The sequence below is a fragment of the Halichoeres trimaculatus genome, unplaced genomic scaffold, assembly GCF_033239565.1.
Source record: "Halichoeres trimaculatus isolate MK-OKI-2021-1 unplaced genomic scaffold, fHalTri1.1 fHalTri1_scaffold_22, whole genome shotgun sequence".
NCBI classification, from domain to species: domain Eukaryota; kingdom Metazoa; phylum Chordata; class Actinopteri; order Labriformes; family Labridae; genus Halichoeres; species Halichoeres trimaculatus.
Window position 1 is genome coordinate 6,330,445 of NW_027437200.1, and position 26,024 is coordinate 6,356,468.

At 39.5% G+C, this 26,024-nt stretch overlaps 1 protein-coding gene across 3 annotated transcripts in view; it reads left to right on the forward strand.

The window, feature by feature from the left end:
- dock11 (dedicator of cytokinesis 11) overlaps positions 1 to 26,024 on the forward strand; it is a 108,296-nt gene that overhangs the window by 37,933 nt on the left and 44,339 nt on the right. For 2 of the 3 annotated variants that reach the window (XM_074699245.1, XM_074699243.1), the window contains exons 15-34: positions 1,871 to 1,993; positions 2,212 to 2,288; positions 2,724 to 2,908; positions 2,992 to 3,057; positions 9,011 to 9,103; positions 11,073 to 11,196; positions 12,472 to 12,584; positions 12,664 to 12,747; positions 12,831 to 12,920; positions 14,964 to 15,085; positions 15,196 to 15,265; positions 15,352 to 15,477; positions 15,760 to 15,831; positions 16,255 to 16,401; positions 18,650 to 18,733; positions 19,071 to 19,182; positions 19,540 to 19,578; positions 22,379 to 22,560; positions 23,605 to 23,718; positions 24,318 to 24,393. In XM_074699245.1, the coding sequence (XP_074555346.1) occupies positions 1,871 to 1,993; positions 2,212 to 2,288; positions 2,724 to 2,908; positions 2,992 to 3,057; positions 9,011 to 9,103; positions 11,073 to 11,196; positions 12,472 to 12,584; positions 12,664 to 12,747; positions 12,831 to 12,920; positions 14,964 to 15,085; positions 15,196 to 15,265; positions 15,352 to 15,477; positions 15,760 to 15,831; positions 16,255 to 16,401; positions 18,650 to 18,733; positions 19,071 to 19,182; positions 19,540 to 19,578; positions 22,379 to 22,560; positions 23,605 to 23,718; positions 24,318 to 24,393 (2,099 nt within the window). The remainder of the gene's footprint in view (positions 1 to 1,870; positions 1,994 to 2,211; positions 2,289 to 2,723; positions 2,909 to 2,991; positions 3,058 to 9,010; positions 9,104 to 11,072; positions 11,197 to 12,471; positions 12,585 to 12,663; positions 12,748 to 12,830; positions 12,921 to 14,963; positions 15,086 to 15,195; positions 15,266 to 15,351; positions 15,478 to 15,759; positions 15,832 to 16,254; positions 16,402 to 18,649; positions 18,734 to 19,070; positions 19,183 to 19,539; positions 19,579 to 22,378; positions 22,561 to 23,604; positions 23,719 to 24,317; positions 24,394 to 26,024) is intronic. The other variant, XM_074699244.1, reaches the window with a different exon arrangement.

Sequence of the window (26,024 nt, forward strand, 5' to 3'; positions counted from 1 at the left end):
AAGCTGTGTTAAGCTGGCAGACTTTTTATCCCCTCTCCTAACTCCTGGTTCATATTTGACAAATTGCAAACATATTCAGAAACTATAAAAAAAACACACACACACACATAACATCATTATTACTGTCTCACTGGCCTGTTATGGCTGTGCTCGTGCTTCCTCTCAGCAGGAAATGGTGGATTGCACACCGCCACCTGCTGTGTCAGAATGTGTCTGCTCATTAATGAGTAAATGAAAGCAGCTCGTCTGCCTTTCTGTTCTGATAAGAAAACTGTTAAGTTTTATCACCTGTGGTTAAGTATCATGCTGATGCATTTATTGAGCATCTTCGTGTATTCTCATATCCAGCTGGTCAAACATGCTGCATAACTGCTTCAGCTTTACCCACAAATATGACTAATTATCAAATATATCTTGGTTCTTTTAAAAAAAAGATAAAAAACTTCAAGCTAATCAGCATTATAATCGACAAAAGTTGAAATTCATACAGAAAATTAAATAGATGGGATTAAAAAAAAAGTTGTAAAGGGATAAAATACTGATTACACTTTTTGGAGAACATGCTTAAGCTCTTTTTAAGGAAGTGATTAAAAAGTTAAAGTAATAGAGTGAAAGTACTCATACACTGGAAGTCTGTTTTCCTCTGTCACATGTTTGTAACTACAGTTATTGTGTGTTTGGACGCTGAGACTCCAACGCAAGTGACTCATACTCATTGCTGTTCCTGAGAAAAACTTGAGAAGCCATAAGACTTATTTTTATCCAGCGATCCTAAAATGAAGATGGAAACACAATCTGTCACATCTTCTGTCCTTTTGCAGACTGACCCAAACAATGCTGTCATATTCTGCCCCAGTGTGGGACTTCAATGTTTTTTTTGCACTTATAAGCATCTCTTATTTTCTCTCTCACACACACAAACACACACACACAAAATCAATCAATCAATCTGTATTTGTCAAGAGCTAAGTAAAAAGAAAAAAAAAACCATCCCTTTGACAGGCAGAAATCTCGGGCACAACCAGACTCTGTTAGCTGTTCAGCTGGAGTCTGACAGGTCAGACCATCCACAGAACCAATCCAGAGACAGACAAACTCAGAGACTCCCAAAGTGCTCCATGGTTAATAACTATAATGGGACATTAAGGCTAGAAGTTAGACTGACAGATAGAGAGAGGGAAACAGGAGCCCTGTGTGTCAGTTCCCCCCCAACAGTCTAAACCTATAGCAGCATGACTAAAAGCTGGTTCAGACCGGATCCAGCTCTAACTGTAAGCTTCATCAAAAAGGAAAGTTTGAAGTCTACTCTTAAAGGTTGAGACCGTGTCTCAACCAGTAAGCTATTCCAAAGAAGAGGAGCCTGATAACTTAAGGCTCAACCTCCCAGACTACTTTTGGAGACTCTAGGTACAACGAGCAGACCTGGTGCTGAGACCACAGTGACCTAGACAGATAATACAATGATGTATTAAGAGCAGAAGAAGTCAGAGGAAGAAGTTTAAACTCTATCCTAGATTTTATAGGTAACCAGTGTAGAGACACTAACACTGAAGAGATGTGCTCTCTCCTCCTTGTCCAAGTCAGAACCTGAGCTGCAGCGTTCCAAACCAGCTGAAGGGTCCTCATGGACTTATTAGGACAGCCAGATAGAAGAAAGTTGCAGTCATCAAACCTAAAGGAAGTGAAAGAAAGACTGGTTTCTCTGCATCACTGTGAGGCAACATATGTTCTCTAGATCTGTTGGATGTGAGAGTACAGACATAGTGCTGCCCTGTCCCTTTTTCAAATACAGTCACTTCATCTTGCTTGGAAATGTGAGTGAAATGTTTGCCCCAGGCAGGCGCTGTAGTCATGTGTGATGTGTTTCCAGGCAAGTGTTCAAAGACGCTCAGGGCAGCCTGGACATGGATGGCAAGTTCTCTCCTCTCTACCGCCAGGACAGCAGCAAAATCTCCAATGACGACATCATGAAGCTGCTGGCCGACATCAGGAAGTGAGTCAACACCACCAGTTTGCTGTTACATCGAGTGCCTAGTGACTGTGGCTGAAAACACTTGTGCCATAGACACTTAAATTTGAAAAGTTGTTTTGTAGGAAAAGCTGCTGTGCATTGGAGCAGAGGCTTTGACTCACCTCGAACAGCCCAACATTTTAAAAAAGAGCCTTTTCTGCAGACCTGATCTCACTTTGTTTCAATCTTTTCATCCCCAGACCTGAGAAGAGCAAACTCCAGACCATCCCTGGACAACTGAACGTCACTATCGAGTGTGTCCCACCTGACATCTCAAGTATGTAATAATGTCTAAACTTTGTCACGTGTTCTGACTCCAAACCAGAAACAAAAGGTTGAATTGCTTCCTAAAACTTGCAGTAAACACTCTTTGAGCCTTTTGTGGTTTGCAGTAAGCCACTAATGTTGCTTTGCTTTCATTTTTATATTCTCTGCTGCACTTTTTCTTCTGAGTGTGCTGTTACATAAGAGTCATCTTCCTGTTTTTTATTCAGTTTTCAGTTCTATTTCTCTCAGTAACCCCAATCTGACCTCATGAACACTGCAGTATGTAAACGTAAAGAATGTATAAGATCAGACTTCTGGATTTTTGTCCCTCCTTGAGTTGTTCATGCTCTGTATCAGATTTGTACAAATACATTTCAGATAAACTTGGGCAGACTTAGGAGTAGTGGATATTCGAGACCCTAATTTGTGTGTCCTGTCCCTCCAGATACAGTGACTTCCTCATACATTCCTGTAAAGCCCTTTGAGGACAGCTGTGAGCGTGTATCAGTGGAGGTTGAGGAGTTTCTCCCCGAGGAGGCCAAATACAACTACCCCTTCACCACCTACAAGAACCAGCTCTACGTCTACCCCCAGCTGCTCAAATACGACAACCAGAAAAGCTTCACCAAGGTGAGTACATGATGATGAAGCTGGTCGAGGAGGTTGGAGAAGAGAGGTGTGCACCGACCGACTGAGTACTGTTTCTTCCACAGGCTAGAAACATTGCTGTATGTATCCAGTTTCGAGATTCGGATGAGGAGGGTGCATCACCTTTAAAGGTAAGCTGCTCTCTGGTGAAAGACACACTCAGTTGGTGTAACTGATAAATGTTTATCTTTTTAACCAATGTTTCTCATAAATGTTTGATATTGCGCAAAAAAGTAACTATGATTTTATTAGTCTATGACACTGTAAAGATTTTAAATTATTTTAAACCAACTGAACCAAAAATAGAGAAAACGCTGATGTCTACAGTATACTGACTTTCTCAGTACAACAAATCTATATTATCAAGTTTAGAAATGAAATATTTTAAAATTACTTTTAGGTGACACTCCATAACAACTTATTTCATCAGTTCACTTTCACACCATTTGACAATCAATTGGGACAGATTGTTTAATTATTTAAACATGGTTGAGACGTCTTATGAAATACTTTGACAGCAACAAAAATCTTAACTAAACAGTTAAACATCTAACATGTTGTTTGAACAAATTTAGAGCTTATTTTTGATCCCGCCCCTCATTTGTCACTGTGCCACTCTTCTGTAAATAAGCTGTTTTGCATCAGCAGAGAAGATCTGGCAAATGCCCAACTCTGCTGCTCATCCCACAAATACATGTCCCTTACAAATGTGGCTCCAGTTAATATTGAAACAAACAGGCTTCACAATGGAAGCATTGTTTCAACAAAGTAATAATCTACCAAAAAAAATATCCCCCCCTGTCAATGCTTTATTCAGAATCCCAACAGGGTTACCCAACAAGTTTATGTTGGGGTAACTACACAGCTTCCATTAATGTATTGGTTTAAAGTTACCTATTTATGCAGTTTTAAAAAGCATTCCCTTGGATTTGGTGATTAGTGGTGAAATCAAAGCCCCTGTGATGACTTTAAAGTGATCTTGAAAGCGTCTCACTTCTAAATATATGCCTGACCCTGATCCACAGCTTAAAAGATATTCAAAAGTTTTGAGAAAAGAGATTTCAGCAGACAGGTGATGACAGAGTTTGGGAACATGGAAAGTTAATACGGGTCTAATCCTCAGATGGGTTCTGGGTAGAACCAGATTCAAACTCAGAACTTAAACGTAAAACTTGAAAGTAGAAGCTCAAGAAAATCACATTTACTGAAAAGAGGCTTATGTTTTTATTCCAACAATCCCTTACTGTATGGCAGAACAATGGCAACGTTTACATGCAGTCAATATTCTGGTTTCTAAAACACTCAGAATAACCCGTTTACATGCGTAAGCAAACAAGGTTATTCCTTTTTACATGGTATTCTGATCAAAACAGTGATCAAAATTTCCTAAAAACATCATGATGCAATGCACATCATTTCCGCATTTTCTTACTGTATCCATAGCAACAGCAGCAGCATGGTGGACTTCCTGTACTCAAAAGACTCAGGCTGTGTCCGAAATCACTCCCTATTCACTATATAATGAATACGCTGTTTTGTAGTGCTGTGTGAAATCTGAGTGAGCATGGTCATTCACTTTATAGTCCCCCCAATGTATCCCACAATGCATATTGAAAAGTAGTGTATTAGTGATGCTCACTATATGAGCAATATATACCATCATGCATTGCGGTTCAAACAGAAGGAATGGCTGATGACATGATTACTGATTGCTGATAATATGAAACAACATTAAAAACTGTCAGAGAATAACACTGAGCTCTCTGTTTAACTTTTGGATGAGCCCGTTTCACAACTTCGAGCAGAGAAACAAACAACAGGGACGTTAGCCACTAAACCATTCATCACGGGTGATGCATTCACTGGACATTGTAATTCTCAAACACAGCATAAGTTACTGCGCAAATATACAGTTTATTTATTTAAAACATAATGTGTATCAAATGTTTCTATTATATTTTGCTGTTACGGAAAATACGTTAAGTATAATATTAGATATCACTGAAATAAATAGCGTTTTGCAGTGTTTCAGAAAAATGATAACTATCTTCCCAGCTGTCAGTTAGCGATGCAAGCGCAATTACGTAACTGTTAGCCCTGGTGAGTGAATGAGTAGTGTCTGAAATGTTTTTTTTAATTTAGCTGATTGAATGGACTATATAGTCCACTACATCTAATTAACAATATAGCTAGTAGTGAGTAGGGAGTGAGTGAATGATTTGGGCACAACCCAAGATTCCTTGCAAACAGAACATGCGCAGAACACGAATTAATGTTCCTTTGGATGAGGATATCCCAAAAGGCATATACATGACCAAATATTCAGGTTAGAAAAGGAGTAACCTAGGGGTGATATTTGCGTTTTTAAAAACCGTAAAATGAGAATATTTTGGTTTTAAAAAGGGTTATTGGTGTTAACACGGCCGCAGGAATCCAGATTATTTCTAATATTCCGAATATGAAAGGGTTACTGACTGCATGTAAACATAGCCACTGACATGCTGAAACATTTAGCATCACATAAAACAATGTAGAGAAAGTTCAGACTAAACAGATGAAATAACCTCAGAGAAAGGAGGATAGATCATCAGCAGGGATGAAACAAGCTTGCTGTGTATTCTCAACACTGAAACAATCATACTGTCAGGAGAGTATTTGAATTATCCTGGGTGAGATCTGATCGATAACAGAGAAACCTCCTGCATGATGAACTTCTCTCTTTATTGCTCTTCCTGAAGTCAACGAGCAGCTGAGGGGCCAGCAGAGGAGAAAGGAAATGCTTACAGAAGCTGGTTATTATAGCTGGCAGGAGAAGATAATGAATGGTCACTCTCTCTTTCCCTCCTTTTTTCTCTCCATTTCTCTCTGCCACACATGTCAGATATTTGTGGGTGGAAAAAGTTATCAGAGCAGCGTAGATTTTCCAGTGGGAGGGAGGGAGGGAGGAAAAGAAGAATTCTTTGGCTTTGGTCGCCAAAACATGTACACTTGATGCTCTCGATTAAGACCATGCTGACAGAGCTGCGTGTTAGTCATGTGTGGTGTGTGTCACATACTATAGATCTCCTGGGTACGCACACACACAGCCTTGAAGTTCAGTAAGGCAGAGAGTAACATGCAGACACTGGGCTGGAGCCAGCAGCACACCTCTCAGGAGATTTTGATCAGAAGGAGCGGATGCCGACGTTAAGCTTTGCTGAGCAGGAATGTGAAGTTAAAGATGATGATGATGATGATTCCCTGAAAGGCTGCAAAGGAAAAGTAACTCCAAACAGTTATCTTCATCCTAACAACTGTTTTTTGCCAGTAAAGACACATTTATGAGCCAAGTTTAGCTTCTGAAAGAAAACATTCATCTAAGTGCAAGTATAAAGTTATATTTTCCTTTTGCTAAAACAAAAATCTACCCCAGTCTCTTATATCCCTTATCAGTAGGACTCTAGTATGTGAGTCGTGTGTGGTATAGAGCATGTATGAACAGGACATGCTCACTGTCCATGTTAGTTCCTATGGCTGCACCTCAGCCCCCATCCCGAGCCAGGTAATCAGGACTCCCATCAGCCCCTGTAACTTCCTGCAGCTGCTTTCAAAGCTGGCTGAATAGCTTGTTTTTTCCAAAGCTAGCACTACACCTGCATAGCTCCTCCAACTTGTGAGCTACAGATCTCAGCTAAAATCTGTGTAATCTCCCCCATCCTCCTTCTCCAGCTTCCCCCCAGATTGACCTAAGATCTAAATCCTATCTCCTCTTCCTCTGATCCTCTCCCGTCCTCAGGACTCCTCTAGTCCTCCTGCTCTGGTCATTTTCAATTTCAATCATCTAGCTCCAGATCTTTGTCCTCCCTCTGGCCAGTTCTGCTCATTAATGCTCATTAGAGATGACTACAATTGTTAGCATCCTAATTATATGAACAAGGGAGCCACCCGAGCAGGCCTGGGCCGGAATTATTTTCCTCCCTTTGTCGGCCCTCATTAGATATATCCTGACCTGCTCAGCCTTGACCTCTCCCCACAAGTTTATGTTCCCACAGAGCCTCTTCTTTCTTCCTCTGCAGCCAGGTAGAGCACAGAGCGTTGGCTTGTTAATATTTACAGGTTTCTGAGGATACTCATAAAATAACCCTCATTTATGATTAGGGTTACAAAGTTCCAGAAATTTTCTATGTTCTACTTTCTGAAATTGATAGGGATTAATGTAAATAAGTGGGAATTTATATCAATTGCTTTTACCTGGTCAAATACATGTATGAATATGAAACATTTTGGTTTGTTATGAGCAGACATGCACACAGATGTGTCTAATGCAATATTTTTGAATGACATTATAAATGTTGTTTTGTGAATTTTCCCTAGCTGAGTCTGTCTTGAATATAATAAAACATTTTATTTATAAAAGAACTTGTCTGGACACTCAAAGATGCTTTATAACGGACAAAAACAGCATATAAAACCCCACACAATGATAAAACATTAATAAAAAGAAGCAGAGCACACAATTAAGTGCATTCAAAAGACAATCAAACATCAAAAGCTTTTTTAAAAAGGTGGGTTTTGGCAAGTGTTTTGAAGGTGGGGAGGTCAGGACAGATGTGGATGTGAAGAGGTAAAGCAAACCTGAGAGTGGGGGCGGCAACAGAAAAAGCACCAATATCTGTCATAAGCAAACATACATGAAAATATGCCCAATACAACATTTACAACTGACACTGATCCGTTTTTAGAGTAGATGTAGAGTTTTTAGGGTAAAATGTACATGTACAGTGGCTGCTGGGAAATGTCGTCATACTCAGGGTGGTGAATGTGGTATTGTCCTGTGAATAAGAGAAGAAGTTTTAGAGTAGTGCACATTAGCCAATTAGCCAAAACAAGCAGTCCGCTATCCTGTATTTCATGGACGAATAACCAGATAAGCTGCTATTCATAAACCAAGCTCGCTAGCTAGCAACACAGGCTATGTATTTGATTTAAGATTAGGAACACACAAAAATATTTTTCTCTCTAGCTAGCTGAGTTGAGTGGAGCCAAAATAATTCATTCCAAGTTTCAAAAAGTTAAGTTAGCTAACTATCATAACAAAGTAGTAAACAATGTTAGCTCACTGCAATGCTAATAACTTACATCTGTCAGCTGGGAGTCTAATCTCACTAAGCTAACAGAAAACTGGCTAGCTAACTGGCTAGCTATCCTCTAAAAATTATACACTTTGATAAGCCTTTTTTATTTTGACTCAAATGTTTCCACTACTTTAAGTTTAACTTTATCATCAAATACATTTAGTTCAGAACCACCATCAAATTTTACCTTGACAGGGCATCTAGACTCCAAATCTAAACATGTGGTCTCAACTTAAGCTCTCTGATAGGCCACTGGTTGTTTTAAATGTGCTTAATAAATCAAGCTGACATTAACATTGGTATTGAATTTGCATTTAATCATGTTGTTTTACCTGAGGTCATTTTAAAAACCTCATTCAAGTTGATAACTAGGAAAAAAAAATCCAAAATTAGGAACCAAAATCACCCGGGAGTTTGTAGAAAAATTCATTTGAGTTGCTTGCAACAAGACCCTGAAGATTTCTGATATTCCTAGGCTAAAATTCCCATTGTTTCTGGAGACCCTTCTGAAATTTACAGAAATGTTTCCACCCCTTTGCAATCCTGGTCATATTACTGTAATCACTTTCAGGCTTAGAAATTAATCCCTCTTTAATTTAACCTTTTAACTTGCTGCTCCACTGCAGCTTGAAATATCTTTTCTGATTTTTGTGGTCTCTGATCTAAGTATTCCATAACATATTTACAACATTTTGTAACATAAAAAGGTAAGAATATATGTATTTTAGGTTGGAATGATAAAGGGTTGAAATAGAATAAAGTTTATACCCTTACATTTAGAAAAAGTGAAAGTTTAAGTGTTGAGGCCAGTTTTAAACAATTCATCTGTAGTTCTCCGTTTCATCTCTTGTGTAAAAACGATGAAGAGCTGCACACTCCACTCACCTTTAATCACAGATTTCTCTCTGTGCTCTTACTCACCACTGTGCCCCAACACCAAAGACTCAGGGCTGTGTGTGTTTTCTTTCAGTGCATCTACGGCAAGCCAGGTGACTCACTCTTCACCAGCAGCACCTATGCAGCTGTCCTGCACCACAATCAGAGCCCTGAGTTCTACGATGAGGTGAGATGATTCAGACGCAGTGCTTGGTTTTAGCTCAGACACTGATCAGCAGACGAATGTTGAATAAGATGTTTTTGAACCTGAAGATAATTGTTAAAGTGTATCTGGAGCTCCGATTGATTTTTTAGACTCTTTAGTTCCTCATGTAACCCTTTGATAATCCCTTAAATCTGGTTCCAGGTAGAGCTGAGGTCTCACTCTCAGATCTCAGTTCATTTGCACACACGCACACACTAAGCTCCCAAATAGAGGTCCTGGCAGAGTGGCAGAGCAAAGGGCTCCATATGGCCCTGATATCAAACGGATTAGGATCTTAAGAGTCCCCACATACCCCCACATCACTCACGGGGGCTCACTTACTGGGATTTACCTCCTCATGCTTAAGCTTCCTGTAACATCACAAGGAATTCTGTTCAAGCAGGACAACAGTGATCTCTATCTGTTTTCTTCTCATCCACTAAAACTGCTCTGAGTAGAGAAGAAGCCTCATGTAGGGCAGATTATAAGTATAAGTTGTACCACTTGTACCACTTGTAGTGGTTGTGTAACAGAGATTCAAACATTAAATTAAATTTCAGTCAGGAAATGGAGAGCTTATAAGTCACAACCTCATGGATGACTCCCAAGGAAGTTGTTTCTAACGAACCAGGAGACTCATGAATTAGAGTGTGATGACCGTTTGTGTCATACTTTAGAGATTTGCTGGTTACAGGTCCTCCATCAGAGGAAATTTACTCGAGCAGTGTGTGTCACTTCCTGTGACACACACTGCTGTGAGAGGTTCATCATGTGCATGTTTCTGGGCTGATGCTGCCCCCTGGTGGTTACAGTGCTTCATTAGATTTAACTGTTCTATGCATACACAGCAAAAACTGCATAAATTGAAAAAAAGAGAAATCAAAGCCAAGTAAAAAAAAAAAGTAATATATGTATATATTTGTGCGAAACTCATTTTCTCTGTCATTATTTTGCTAGAACCTTCCAAAAAACACAACACGTTTATTTTCTGATATTGTCACCTTGTTAGAGGAAAAGTAAAAATTCATTCCATTCAAACAATTTAAAAATCAGACCTTTCATTTTTCTTCTGCCCTGCCTTTTGCCTTCAGACACTTTGACACTTTCTTGGAGTTTGTTCCTAAAAGGTTTGAGGCTTTGAGGCTTCAAACTTTGCAAACAAATGACATCTAGTGGCAAGTGAAACTAATAACATCCACAGAAACTATCTGATATTTGTACTTTGAATCTAATTTTTGAGAATGTTAAGTCCAAAATTATCCTAGGGGAAGCTCAAATGAGCCCCACACTGAACAAAACTGAAATCTTATCAACTAATTTTGTCTTATTTCTATAGGAAATGTCTTTTTAGACTTAATCTGAGCCGCACTCACCTAACTAGTCCAGGAAAATGTCATTTCAAGCTATTTAAAGACAAAATTTTGGTCTGAATTGCTTGTAACAAGTTCAGAAATGTACAAATGAAACAAGATAAAAGTTATCTGTATTAAAACATTACTCTAGGTTCAAGCAAATTTTCTGGCACATTTCTCTTGTTCGATTGGCAGATTTTACTTGTTACAAGCGATTCAGACCTCGTTTTTGTCTTCAAACAACTTAAAAAAAGAATTTTTCTGGACTGATAAGCTGAATGTAGCTAAATTAAGAATACTAAGACAATTTTTTAAAATAAGAAAAAAACACTTGATAAGATTTTAGTGTTTTGCAACACTTGACTGTCTTGAAGCTCTATGGTTTGCTAAAGCAAAACAAGCCTCAAAGCCTCAGTATCCAACGCCCAACTCCACACAGATGACAGTGCATCATTAAGCCATTTTTGCTATTACAGAAAATTTGTAGAGGTGCAAACGTTGCTGAGTGCGGGTGTGTTCCTATTCTATAAACACAAAGGCTAGAATAATGCAGATGATGTAAGTGTAAAGCCTGGATTGTCTCTGCCCTCTCTCTACAGGTTAAGATTGAGCTGCCGGTTCATGTGCACGACAAACACCACATCCTCTTCACCTTCTACCATATCAGCTGTGAGTCCAGCAGTAAGGCCAGCAGTAAGAAGAGAGAAGGCGTTGAGTCACTGGGTGAGCCTGCTGGGACATATAATCTTTACCTGAAACTGTACTTATGAATATCTGTAAATGCATCATCATAAAACACACACACTTCTCTGGTTATGTTTTACTTGATGTAAGAGGATCATCTTTGGAGTTTTTTTTCTTGTGTCCTGGGGAAATTCACTAAGAATGGATTGTGCTTAATTTGGTCCTCAAGGGCCAGTTGTTCAAAGGTAATCTGATCGGATTTCGGTTATCGGACTGGCTTAAATCCTGAAAACGGGTTGTTCAAAGGGGAAAGGAGGATTTCAAAATTGGATCAGATTATGTAATCCAATCCTAGTTTTAATTGGCATCAAGCTTTCAGTTTGTGTCGTTCAGAACTTTTCAGTGGGATTTGGATCAATTTGATCCAAAAACACAGGATTATCCTGATCCCAACAAACGGCAGGATTTTTAGGTGGATTTCAGGAAGAAAATGTAGTAAAACTTTAAAATTGGTCAAATAATACAACATTTGTAGAATTTAGTGTGAATACTTTGATTTTAATTTTGCACTTGACTTGTTTAATCATTACAGTGATGAAGTAGATAAAGTTAAATTAGGCTACCAATTAAGCCTTTCAGTAAAGTAGAGTAAAAACAAAGCGAAACTGAAGGAATAATGGCAGAGATGATCCTGGCAGAGGAACAACTCAAGCTGACCAAACTGCAGCAAACCAGAGAAAAACTTCAGATCCACCTTTAAAAAGCAGAGCTTAAAGATGCTGGACTCTCTTTCACTGATGAAAAAAGAACCCTGAACATTTTATTTTTTTAGCTAACTAGTGGACATTTAGACTCTTTTTTTTTAACATTTCAAACATTAATTTAAATATGATATAAATAAATATAATGTGAAAAATAATAAAAAATATCCACTTTGTATTTTTTAATGTATATTTCTTATTTATTTGTTGTGGCTCAGATGAGGGGTCATAAAAGAAAGTTTAAAAAAAAAGTAAATGCTAATGTTATTTTTCTTTTTTCTCAAAATAAAAAAAACACCTACAACGACCCCATGCTGGCTCTTTTACCTGTTGTTCTTACAGAGCTGGTAGCCTGATACCTTGTGCCAATTAGAGCACTGGTAATCTGGATTTGGATGATCAATCGACTCATCTGCTAATGCACACATTATCTGACTCACTTCTTCAAGCTAACTATCAAAATAGAGCTTGTTCAGAAAACAAAACAAGAAAACCCAAAACTTCATCCTGTGTGAGGGCTCTGCCCAGCTTTCATCTCCTTCTTGTTTTCCAGTGGGTTACTCTTGGATGCCTTTGCTTAAGGAAGGAAGGATGCAGTCAGCAGAGCTCCAACTGCCTATCGCAGCCACCCTGCCTCCTGGATATCTGCTCCAAGATACAAAGAAGGTGAGCTTTTAGTTTTGTAATCAAGCTTAACCAGCTGTGTCTCTGTGATTTTTGTATTTATTTGTGTGCCTCTTCAAAGTCCCAACCAGATATCAAGTGGGTGGAAAATGCAAAGACGCTGTTCAAAGTGAGGACGCATGTAGCATCAACAATATACGCTCAGGTACAGCAGCACTTCATTCAGCCACTTCTTTGGGTTACATGAGGAAAGTGTTAGTGTGTAACAGTCCAATCTGTCCTTCACAGGATCTGCACCTCCACAAATTCTTCCAGCACTGCCAACTGATGAGGACGACATCAGAGGGCAACCAAGCAGAACTCATCAAATACCTGAAGGTGAGGATACGGGTTGTGAATGAAGAGGAACTTTTTGCTCTCGTCAGCAGCTTGAGTGTTGTAATAGCTGTCAAATGTGAACCTAAACATCTGTGCGACTCAGTCTGTTTGGTTCCCATCATCTGTGAACACCCCTGAGGTTCAGTGTCTCTGCCTGTTCTGCTTTCCATCAGCGGTGAGAAACATTCTGAGGGTTGGTGCAGTTTTTGGTGCAAGTTTTCTCCTTTTTCACACATTGCTGTTTTATTTTTGTAGAGAAACACATTATGTTATAGGTTAAAAGAGGCTAGAGGGTTGTTTATTTTCCATTGTTGATGTCCACTGCTCGAGTAGTCCATGTGACCAACCCCACATGAGCTGCAGGTGTCATTGTGTCGCTGCCAAAAGTTAACGCTCTGTTGCACATCCACTCCTTAAACAGCCTTCATATATAACCGCAGCATTCATGAGCAATGGGAATGCACACGGTCATGTAACTGAATGTTTGTTCAAAACAGTCGGCAAAAAATGATCTGTGACAGAGGCCAAGTCTTATCTACAGGCAAGTGATAGCCATCAGTTCACTCTATGGAGGATGAGTTTCTATCCCTATTATTAAAACTTCTTTGTAATAATGTTGATGTTCTACCTCAGAGCAAAAGTCATTCATCACTACAGATATAATGGTGGATATAAAGTGGTCCAGGCTAAAGCATACCAAAGATACGATCTATCCTGGGACACTTTAACCGTGGTTATCTGGACAGGGGTTATATATTGGCCTGTTACACTTGTCTCAGGCATTGCTTTTTTGGGGGTGTCCGTGGTTGTAAAATTTGAGAACCACCGCTTTCCATCAGCAAGACAGTCCAGCTGCAGACCTCCGCTCTCAGCTGACCCTTTTGCAGGCTCCACTCTGAGACCCCCTACTCCATCAGAAGGAAGTGACATAAGGATATGAAGTACAAAAAAATAACTAAATAGATGTATAAAATTTGGAGCATTACTTTTGAAGTTACTTTGGAGTCTGGTTTTTCTATGTTTGGAAAACGTCTGTTAAACTTATTCCTTCATAGAGTTACATTGAAAAAAAAAAGTAAGTAACAGTATCAGTAACTCAAGAAAAATTATTGGGCACTTCCATTTGGTGTAATAATCTAGACCGTTGTCATGTGCATTGAAACTGCACTACAGATGATTTACCTCATGCAGAATCATATGGATGGAAAGTCACTATGTATATTTGAGTAAAAGTACAGGGTTTTTGTTACACTTACCTCATAAGTATTAGTAAAATTAGACCTCGATAAATACATTCACTGCTGTACATCATGAATCTAAAATTGAAACAGCTGTGTGTCTCTGAGGGTAATGAAAATAGTCAAGATCATTACACCAAATGGAGGTGCCCACCAATTTATGTTTACTTACATGCATTTTATACTTTGATTTTTCAATTCAATAGAGGAATCAGTTAAACTGAGGTATTTACAACACAGAAAAAACAGAAGTGTCTACGCAACATAACTTAAAAATTTTATTTTATATTTTTTTACTTCATATCCTGACATCACGTCCTTCTGACGGTGGAGGGGATCTCAGAGTGGAGCCTGCAAGAGGGTCAGCTGAGAGTGGAGGTCTTGACTGAGCTGCAATCAGTGGCTCGCCACCCATTGAACAAAAGCTGTAGTTTTCTTCTTTAGCTGAGTTTTATCTACAGGTCTGTTGTGCTCTGCTGGCATCAGTTTGTTGCACCTGAACACTAAGCTGGAATTTAGTGGCTCAAACTCTAATTTCTTTCTTTACATTTGAGTTCCAGTGATGAAACGTGTCTTACTTTTGACTGATTTGTCTGGGAGTTTCTTAAAAGTGTACATACTCAAGACAGACTGTAGGGTGGAAATAAAGTCATACTCGAATATTGAAAAAAAATCTATTGAAAACAAAGTAGTCAACCTTGTGAAATGTTATACACATCAATATTTGCCTTCACAAAGTCTCCAACAAGCAGAATCAGTGCCTTCTACTAACTTCATTGAACTCTCTTGTTTCTCCTCCCTGCAGTGCCTGCATGCCATGGAGACTCACGTGATCATCAACTTCCTCCCTGTGGTGCTGATGCAGCTGTTTGAGGTGCTCACAGCTGCAACCAAAGAAACTCACGAGATTGCTGTCAACTCCTTGCGGTCAGCTGATTCCCTTTTTTTAAACAAAAATAAAAGAAATCACAGCAAAAGTTTTACTGTTTCATTAAAACGATTGCTTAGAAAGAACCCCATCTTCCTGTGTGCTACAGAGTGATCATACATGTAGTCTCCAGATGTCATGAGGAGAGCCTGGAACATTACCTGCGCTCTTTCGTCAAGGTAACAAACACTGCTGTGGCCACACTGCTTCTTTCTCTGCTGCGGAGTGAGAAAGTTTCAGGTTAACATTTTTATGTTCTCTTCAGTACGTGTTTGTGACCAACAACCCCACATCAGGAAACCAAGCGACCACTCATGAGGTGCTGGCCACCGCTGTCACTGCCACGCTCAAGCAAACGGCTGATTTCAACACCAGCAACAAGCTCCTCAAGGTTTGTTTGGATTTTTTTTTTTTTTGTCAGTGCAGTTGTAGTACCAGCATTTCACACCAGGGGGGACTGGTATTTCAAACACTGCTTTTTTTGGCCTGTAACAGAAACTAATTGTTTTTTTCAGACAAGGTATCTTTGAGCTTGTTTCTGCTTGTACTGTATTTGTGATCTAACCCCCTCGACAGCCGATGTTTTCCTATCATCACTGCGTTTTTTCCAGGGAAATTTGTTGAGTGTACCCAGAGCAGTCTCATCCCAAACCTGTTTTGTTCTCTTCCCTAGTACTCCTGGTTCTTCTTTGAAATCATGGCGAAATCCATGGCCCAGTACCTGCAGGAAGGCAACCGCATGAAGGTTGGAAATATGTGATTTCTTTGCTTTTCCTTAACTGTGATTAATCATCTTTTTATCATTTCTATGACCTCTGTTCATCTCTTAGTACAAGTCCCTACATCTGGCACTGATCTCAAACCTAATGAGAAATGCTGAATGTTTATGTGATGTTTGGAAACTTGTGAACACATTCCACTGAAACGTCTCACATAATAAAGAAACAGCTGAGTGCTAGTGGTTCTGATGATACAGGCCTGTGATTTTTTACTCAGCTGTTTGATCTGATGGATCATTGATGTTTGCTGTTTTAAGCTTGTGATGCCACACATCATTATCTCCATCCTGCTTATAAGAAGTGCAGAAACAGGAAATTTGTTCACATTTTATAAATTTCCTCATATGAAACTTTCTTTTGATCACACATGTGTTGTGACGTGCCAACAGATGCCTCGGGCTCAGCGTTTCCCCGACAGTTTCCACCAGGCGCTGCAGTCCTTGGTGTTATCCATCATGCCACACATCACCATTCGCCACATGGAAATCCAAGAAGAAGCTCGCTGTATCAACCTGAGTCTGGCCAATTCCATCAAGGTCTGGACACCATGTGCACAGACATAAAACCAACCTAAATTTAGTCGCTAAAGGCTGTCTGTAATCTTCACAGAATGAAGTGTCCTTGAGCTCTAACAGCCCTCCTCTCAAAGTCTCACAGCTCTAATTTTAGTTGATATAAAACAGCTGGCAGAGTGCTATTTGATTCCACATATCAACATGTTTTCTTCTAAACAGGATGTTGGGGAGGGATTTTATGCAGCTATTTATTGTTGAATGAGCTGAATACGATAAATACAAAAAAACACATGAGCTAAAAAGATGATGAGATATCTCATGGGTCAAAGTCCTTGATTTTCCAGTTTAATTTGCTCTGTGACTGAGCTCCGTTTTAGACCCCGTAAAACTCCTATATCTTTTTTTTCTGATGCATTTTTAAATGAGAGAAATGTACTTATTAATAAATTACATTGTGTAAAAACACGATACATCAGCAATCAGCTCAGAGATCAGATGACTTAAAGAAGATGATGAAGGTGGAGAAGAAAGGCTGAACTGAGCAACTGTGTCTTGTTTTCTGATTTTTACTCTTTTCCCCACGCTTTCCTCACTTCCATCTGCAGGTGTTTTGGATAAAAACCTGTTCAGTGTGATCTGTTTCATTCTCCCTTTCAGAGTGTTTTTAAATGAATTAGACAGGTGTCATTGAACAGTGCTGTTGCACGCCTAGTTGCAACTTTTTTCTTGGTGTTTCTTTAGAAAAGAGTTTTGCAAACTAACTGAAAGCACAAATGCGAGCACAACACTGATGCTTCCACTTCAGAGCTAACTGCTTAAAGTTAACAAGTGAGACATGGGACTCTGGGCTGGTGTTGCAGTGTTAACTGTGGCATTCACTTTGTCAGCAGTGGGCTACCAGGGGTCCGTTTCACAAAGCAGGTTCAATGAAAACTCAGAGTCTATTAACTCTGAAACAGGGGAAACTCTGGGTTTTCGGTTTCAAAAAGGAGGTTACTCAAACCTGAGAAAGAGGGGAAACTCAAGCCTGTCTCACAAAGAGGTGTAACTAAAACTCTGTGTCTGTTACTCTGGCAACTGAGTCTCTGGATCTAACCTGGTCAGGAGCCGATTTTTCTCTATGAACTTTAAGTTTTTCTCTGTCTCCGCCCTCTTTCAGAGCCACACACCACTTCATTTCCTCTTTCATTCAGTCAGCAGCGAGTTTTGACAGAGTCAGTAGTTTACCAGGCCCAGTGCATGCTGCTGACCTTTTTCACTGACATCCTTTGGTCAACAATACCGTGGATGAAGGTGTGGCAGTATTGCGCAGAGAAGTCAGGAGTTGATCATCAGACCACGCATAGATGTACTCGCAATTTTAGACAGTTACCTTTTTGAGCAGTTCCGTTTCACGTTTCTGTCAATCATTTTCATACATAACTTAATCCGTCTTTACATTTGCAACCTCACTGCTCGCAGTCATGCGCTCACTTCCCAAGGCAACTGTACGCAGAGCGGGCAGAAAAGTGCACCTTACCATGAACCTGCTTTTGCCATGGTCTAATATTGAATCTGGGCTCCATTGATGATGACTTTTTATGGTTGGGCTGCACATGCCAAACTCCAGGTGAAACAACTCTGAGTTGATTGAACTAACTCAAATCAGCTGTTCTGAAACCAAAAACTCAGAGTTTTCTATCTCAAAGTAGATCAACTCAGAGTTCAGAATTAGACTTAGAGTTTATCGAAACTGCCCCGTGAAACAGACCCCTGAAGTTGGCTTATTACCCAAATTTTAGCTCTCAGCCTAATGCGAAAAAATCACCTGGCAGAGGGCTCTTACCTCAGAAAGCTCATCAGTTGGGACTCTTGTAGGTTAAGTGGATTCAGCCATTCAGTTTCTTCCTATTACTGTCGATATGTTTTTTTTTTGTTTTTTGTTTTTTTTTTTTATCAGTCTTTTTTATTTTTTGTGTGTTATCACATAGAGAACAACATGGACAACAACAAACATGTAGGACAGTCTGGGACAAAAACAGAAAACAATAAAATAAATGCCCCTGTCCTATTCACCCCTCCCAAATACAGGGTCATCAATATTCAGCCAGACAATTAAAACAAAAAACAAAAAACAAATAGTAGAGTTGTAATAAAATATATACATAATATGTATACACACACATGTAAATATGTTTTTTGATTTTGACTGAAGTGTCTCTCTCAAACATGTTTTTTCTTGAATAACATCACTGCACCTGTGCTCATCAAGCTTCCTGTCTTCTCTCAGAGGTGCCTGACCTTCATGAACAGAGGGTTTGCCTTCGGCCTCGTCAACCACTACATGCGTCACTTTGGTCTGAAGGATCCCAAGGTACATGTTCTGTGTGAGCCAAAAAACTTTAGAGCCTACAGAGAGCAAGGCTTGGTCTTTGTAGAGGAACATATGGAAAAGTGTGATGGAAGAGCAGGACTATGGAGACCAGCAAAGAGAAAGAGTATTTAATCCACACACAGCAGATAAACCTGCTGGAGTTGTCAGCTCTCCTATCTGTCTGTATCAGCAGCACATTTGACTTACAAATGAAGCCAGCAGCCCGAGTCGAGGACTGTACTCGAACAATAAGGTGGACTTAATCCACTGGGGCAGTTGATTTAGATTTACATATCACACACAGGACTCATGTGCTCATGTCTGCATTTTGCTACAGGTGCTGACTGAAATGAAATTTGAGTTCCTGATGACAGTTTGCAACCACGAACACTTCATCCCTCTGAACCTGCCCATGGCGTTTGGGCGCACCAAGCTGCAGAGGGTTCAAGGTAAGAAACATTTCTTACTCCCTGAATGCTTCCCACCATACCTGTAACCACTGACTAGCACTCACATGATCCCAAATCCCTTACTTACCTTTCCCTGACCCGATCCACCACACCGTTGACCTCATTAACCTGCCTGATTGTTTGGCCTCACACGCACACACACAGATTTGTGAACAGGGAGGTGGCACACCTACCTCCACCTGATTCCTGTTTAACAAGTTCATCCAACACTTGCTGAAACATGTTTTTTTACAACCACAAGTAAAACAGCAAAACACCTTTGTGCTTTGGAATTGCTGCATGGATTGTTTACAGTTTTACCCCCAATATCTTTATTTCTACTCCCCCTCCATTTAGATTTTATTCCGTATGCGACGGAGCTTTTTGGCCCTGTAGGTAGGTGATGCTCACCGCACCGTACTGTACATCAACGCCACCGTACGCCAACAACCTGCACCTCCCTGCACTAACCCTGCCATCCTGTCAGCTCCCTTTTTTCTCATAGGACATCCATTCACTTCCACTCACTCTGCACAATGCTGAAGCTAGGCTAATCTCTGCGTATGCCTGAGCCTGTGTGTTGTTAAGGAGAGGGGCTTGTGGAGACCAACTGACCCTCTGTTTTCGTAATGCTTTCTGGAATAACAGATTCACACATCCACCATGAGGCTGGGTTCTCTCTCGTTATCTCCCTTTCTCTCTAGCTGTTATGTGTTTGCTCTCTGTTTGCCTCTCTTATCTTTGGGGCCTCCGCTCTGTCATTAGAGAAGATAATTGAAGACCTGTTCCCAGGCTGCACTACCTGTTTTAATATTAACACAGCATTATTGTGAAACTGTGCATCAGTGTTTGTGTGAAAATACACGACTTCTCATTCCTAGCGGCACGTTTGTCTGATTTCCTGTCCATTTATTGCTCTTGAAACAAAAACATTTTTTGGTTTGGTGATGGGAAATGAAAGCTCCTAATCCTTTGAGTGATGTGGGGAAAGGATGCTTGAATAATTTTGATGTTTTGTTGAGGTTTGATGCATTTTAGTTTGTGGTGTTGCACTTGAAGAATTGAATGTCAGAGTTTATGTCAGACTTATAAAAACCACTGAGGATACCAAGAAGTCATTCATACATAAAGAAACATTACAGAGCTTCATACAAGTGATGTTCAGTGGATTGTAGTGGTAATATGATATGTCTCCCCATACAGGGGTTATTATTGGAATACATTGAACTGTAACAGTTGATTTAAAAAAAAAACATTTTTATAAATCAGTCTAAGTCTAAAAGTCTAAAACTAAAAAAAAAAACAGGTTATCTTACTTAAAGGTCCCATATAATGTCATTTTTTTCCATGTACACCATGTCTTTGTTATTATAAAAATAGAGTGTGTGAATTCTGCTGTGTGATTGCTAGTGGTTACTACAACCGAACGTATTAGTTTGGACTGTAGTTAGCACACAGTTGTTGAAGATTAAAAAAATGCAGCCTTCCCAAACAGTTTCAGATTATCATTAAATAGTTATCTGATCAGATTATTTTGACATACACCTGATCAAATATTTAATACTGCGTGAAAAATTGCAAGAATTCATATTTTGTACTGTCAAATCCTAAAAAGGTTCAAAGTAGAGCTTCAGGATGCAAAAGGAAGAAATGAGAGTGTGATTAAAAAAAGAAAACCTCAGGAAGAAATTTATTGTGAACAACAATTTTAGTCAAGTCTTAAAATTTTGCTACACACCTTCAGCTGAAGGTCTCCAGTTTACAGGGTCATTCTTTTAACTGTAACACCAGGAGCTGACAGAGACAGTCAGAGGTGTCAAAAGTGTTCACATTCATTACTCAAGTAGAAGTATAGATACCAGGGTTTAAGAAGACTTTTGTAGAAGTTGAAGTATTAACTCAAGCATAAAGTAAAAGTAACTTAATGGGGGAAAATGCCATTAAGGTCAAAAGCTCAGGCTGTACCACAGGAGCCTATAGTTCATATAGTCACCAACCTCCTGAGTCTCTGCCACAGACATCTTCATACTGAGCTACATACGTCTGTTGTGTCCTTGCTGAAGTGTTGCGTGAATTGTGTCATGTGCAGGTGTGATGGATCACCTACAAACCAATAGGGTGGTTTCACATTTATACATCTCATCCATCCACAATCAAATTCACTCTTTCTGTATAATGCGATTTCAGCAATTTTAGGATAGGTTTTTACTTTTTTTTTTGGCGTGTGTCTTTTTGACCCATGACAAGCTGAAATGAAACTGTAGCAGTGAGGCTATTTTTAAAATGTGATGAGTAGACAGTACAGATATTTGCCTGAAAATGTAAGGAGTAGAAGTAAAAAGTTGGCTAAAAAATAATTACTGGAGTAAAGCATAGAAACTCCAAATTTTTACTTAAGTAAGGTAAAGTATTTTTACTTAGTTACTTGACACCTTTGGTCACAGTACTGGGCTCAAAGGAGGCTGCTGTTTCAAAGTTATTAAAGCAAGTCAATCACAGCTGTGTGTCAGCTTATTGTGGACTCTAGCTGCTTCACCAATCATCTACAGCGGTCCTCTTTGATCCTCCAGAGTTGAGACAGTATAAAGACATTTAAGTTGGCTTTGGTTTCACAACCATCGACAGAGCAGTTTACGTTTGGCTCCAAGCTTTGACATCTAATACAAATGTCCAACCTGGAATCACTTCAGGAGTCATATCGTCACCGCCTGCCGTTATGTCACCACAGGAACAAGCAGAAAGTGCCATGTAGGAGCTCTGATTTACCTCTGAATTGGCTCAGGATATAAAGCCTAAACCAATTCACGTTTCAGAGTTCCTCCATTGGAGGATCGTTAAAGTATATATGTGTATGGAGGAATTGGAAAACATGTCTTTCATTGTGTGGGACCTTTAATTAGCAACACATTTTTCTGTAATTTAAGGAAATGAACTATTTCCTTAATGATGTAAATCTGATAAAGAACAGTAATCATTGCTTTTAAATTACTCAAAAAGATAACATTAAAACAAAAAAACTTTGGTAAAACCTTTTAATGATAGATTTAAAACAGCATTCACTACTTTTTTTGGTTTTTACATGAAAAAAAAACACATGTTTCAGGATACCATCTGGTTGTCATTTTGGGGAAATTTCACCTCTCTGTGTCCAAGTCACATGTATGTACTAACACTTCTCTGTCTGGACCAACTACAGAGCAGAGTTTGGAGTTCAGTCTGACGGAGGACTATTGCCGTAACCACTTCCTGGTGGGTCTGTTGCTGAGAGAAGTGGCCGAGGCCTTGCAGCAAGGGCCTGAAGTCAGGCAGCTGGCTGTGAGCGTTCTCAAGAACCTCCTCATCAAGCACGCCATGGACGACCGCTACACCGTGTTCAAGGTGAGGGGGGTGGGGCAAATGATGCCAGGGGAGGAGAACGTTTTCAATGTACAAATAAACCAGAATGCCTGTTCAACAGTTTTTAAATTAAGTATAAGAAAGGTTCTTCAATACCACAGGACTCATCTTTTTTGTTTTATTCATGAGGAGGAAAGTTTTAATGAGATAGTGTGAATTCTTTTACTCAACAGTTTCAAACAAAACAGAGCACTAACTACATTATAGGATATTAAAGACACTAACAACAAAAAAATTTCATCCTTTAGGTTGGTTTGGTGGTGTGCCTTATTTAAAGATGCTTTAGTTATGAGACAGCAGCCCAGGTTTCATCACAGCCCACTGCCCCTTTCCCACTTACCACTCCCTGCCCTCCCTCCAGTTTCCTGCCTCATCCACTGTCCTTTCATTTCCAAATAAAGGCAAAAGCTTGAATATATAACATTTAAACATAAAAAGTAAAATAATCAAAATAAACAACATAAAATCATCTAAACATTCTCACATTCAAACTGTAGTGAAAAAACATGAATGTCATCCTGCGTGAGAAGCTCCCATCTGCTCTGAATGACGAGGGCTGATCCCAAGAGGAAGGAGTTGTTGAACAATGTTGTGCCAGCCCGCAGTAACTTTGAGACCAACTTTTACTCTAGTGTTTTATCAGGAAACCATTTATCATTCAAGTTTTCATCCTCAAGCTCTCTGTGGAACTGGTCAGATTTGATGAGCTCTGGGGAGAATTCGTTGAAGTGTGCACACATCTCCTCTCCATAGTGACCCCAGTTCAGTCAAGCTTAACACTCAAAGGGAATGATCATTGGCACACAGGTGTACCTCAGGTGAGCCTGAAAAAATGCCTTGAGGTGAACTTCAACAGTGTGTTGACCTCCAAACAAGATATCAGTGTCTGTTATGCAAATCAGCTGGTGATTAGAGTGCAGGGATCTGTGATAGCAGCTGGAGACAGATGGCTTTTGAGTGCTGTATTCAAAAGTGTTATCAGTGCATTTTATGACTCAAAACCTCCTGTCCTTTTTTATGTTGCAGAACCAGCAGGCTAAGATCTGTCTACTCTACCTGCCACTTTTTGAGCTGCTGTACCAGAACTTGAAGCAGTTGTCTGCCCAGCCGTACAACTCCAGCCCCGGGCTCAGCCTCAACGTGAGTGTCCTGGTTAAGGCCATGTCCACACGTAGCTGGGAATCCGGGAAACGGTTTATTTCTATAATTATGCCTGTCATCCACACGAAAACCGCAGCTTTATCACCAAAAATATGCTTTCTGAAAACTCCAGCTAAAGTAAAGATTTTGGGAAAACTGTGGTGTCATGGTGTTGTGTAGACACTGGGAAACTGAGTTTCTGGTTCTCAGATGTCTCAGCCGAATGATAGGGGCTCATTCTGATTGGCTGGCACAGGTTTCACGTCTGAAAAACAGTGCTGCTGCGGTTTCCTGCTGCGTGTGGACGAAAGTATTTAAAAAAAAAATAAGGGGGAGATCTTTGTTTTTGAAAATGCCCAGCTATGTATGAAAAGGTCTAAATCTGTACCTGAAAAAATAAAAAAAAAGTCTCCCCAAGTTGTTTTCTTTTGTAATGAACTCAAGAAGTGTAAAGCTACCTTTACCGGAGTAACTCACTGTAAGAGTTTCTTAGTCTGATCAGGTGAAGTAAAAATTCAAATCACAGAGTTTCATTTAGTAGTTGGTACGTTAATTTTTGACTCAGTATTGTTTTTGTGTTTTGCTTTGTTCATGTTCAGGGCTCCAGAGACGATCTGATCTCAGCCAGCTCAGTGGACAACAGGAGAATCAGCACTGCCATTGAGAGAGACCACTGTGAGTATAAGACCACAGATACTGCCTGTTCAAAGATGGTGCAGTATCATCACCATCAGCAGCAAACACAGACGCAGAACCATAACAATAAATTTGGTGCATGCAAATGATCCGTTACCATTACTCCCCTTCTCCCTTCTGCTGGACATCTGTCACTCAGAGTGAGCCATATGCTGTTTATCCATGCCCTGACAAACACTGCGTCTCACATGTGATGATGGAGACGTTTTAGATTGTGTAACACTGAGTTTAATGAAAGTCATACAAAACAGTTTACATAACAACAACAGCACTATCAGTAAAGCAACAGATGGGTTTTCATAGCCACAGACAGCTCTTACCCAGTTGGCTGAAGTTCTCTGGTACTGTCAACATGTTGTATGTATGAAAGCTTTGTTTACCTTTTATATGCTTCATATGTTTTAAAATAATACTATGTTGTTCTTTTAGCAAGCTGTCATCTAAATTTTAAGTTTTAAACACCATCTGCTGCACATCTGAAAAAAGTGAGATTGTCTCCATATTGTCTCATGATAGAGCTAAAGCAGTGAAACGTCCATGTTCATCAAAACAGACGGTGCCTCCCAAATATAAACTGAATACAAAGAGAAAAAGGGATCACATAAAAGAAGCATAAATGTACGACAAGTTCCACAAGCATAGGTCGTGTTTTGATGCTTTTTGTCAATAAATGAAGCAAAGTTTTTAAATAAAGCCAAGTAAGTCTGATAAATATGAAGCTACAGTTTATTGTAAGATGGTCTACATAAAATCTACAGGTGACAGAAAACAACAAGTACATCGGCAGTATAAACCAATAGTCAGGCCTGTTATCCATCTGATAAACTTTGTATTGCTGGTATTTTATCGTATTTAAACATTTCAGAAGTTATTATAGAAAAATAAGCATAACTTATTACAATTAGATTTGAGGAAAACTTTACGGTTGTACAGTTTTAAAGCCAAATTATCCCCCTCGGAAGCAACGCCATTGCTTAGCCAGAGTCTGCGCAGTAGAGGCTATGACTATACTCAGAGAGAATCTGAATGGAGCTACGTGACAAAAATGTATATATTTTTTCCTTCTGAAAATCTAATGTCTTCAAAGCTCTCCCTACATATTTTACTATCCCCCCAAAAACTACACAAGAACAGCAGTTGTCAATCATCGTTAAATCGTCAAATGTGACTTAAACCTTGTTTTTTTAACCTCTAATAACTAATAACTAATAAAAAAAAAATCTTTTAAGGCAAAGTGGACCTGAACACAACACAATAAAATCTTGACATCAAAACACACATGAGAAACATTTCTACGAGATGTATTGATTTTTTAAAGTTTGACCACAGCCCATCTGGAATGACTGGGGAGATGGATTTTTGACCTATACTTGTTGTGGTGTCTTCAAGCCTAGCAAGATGACGTCCAGTTTTTCTTTTTGCTGTCTACGGTTATGCACAAGGCATGGTACATTGTTCTACTAAGGTTAACACACAACACGAGCCTCAAACAGTTATTACACGTCAGTCTTCACGCACATTTGAGTAAACGAAGTCAAACTTGATAGAGAGAGCTTACTGCTTCAGATGCTCCTTTGGTCTCAAAATTATGCGGAAACCTCAGCCAAAGT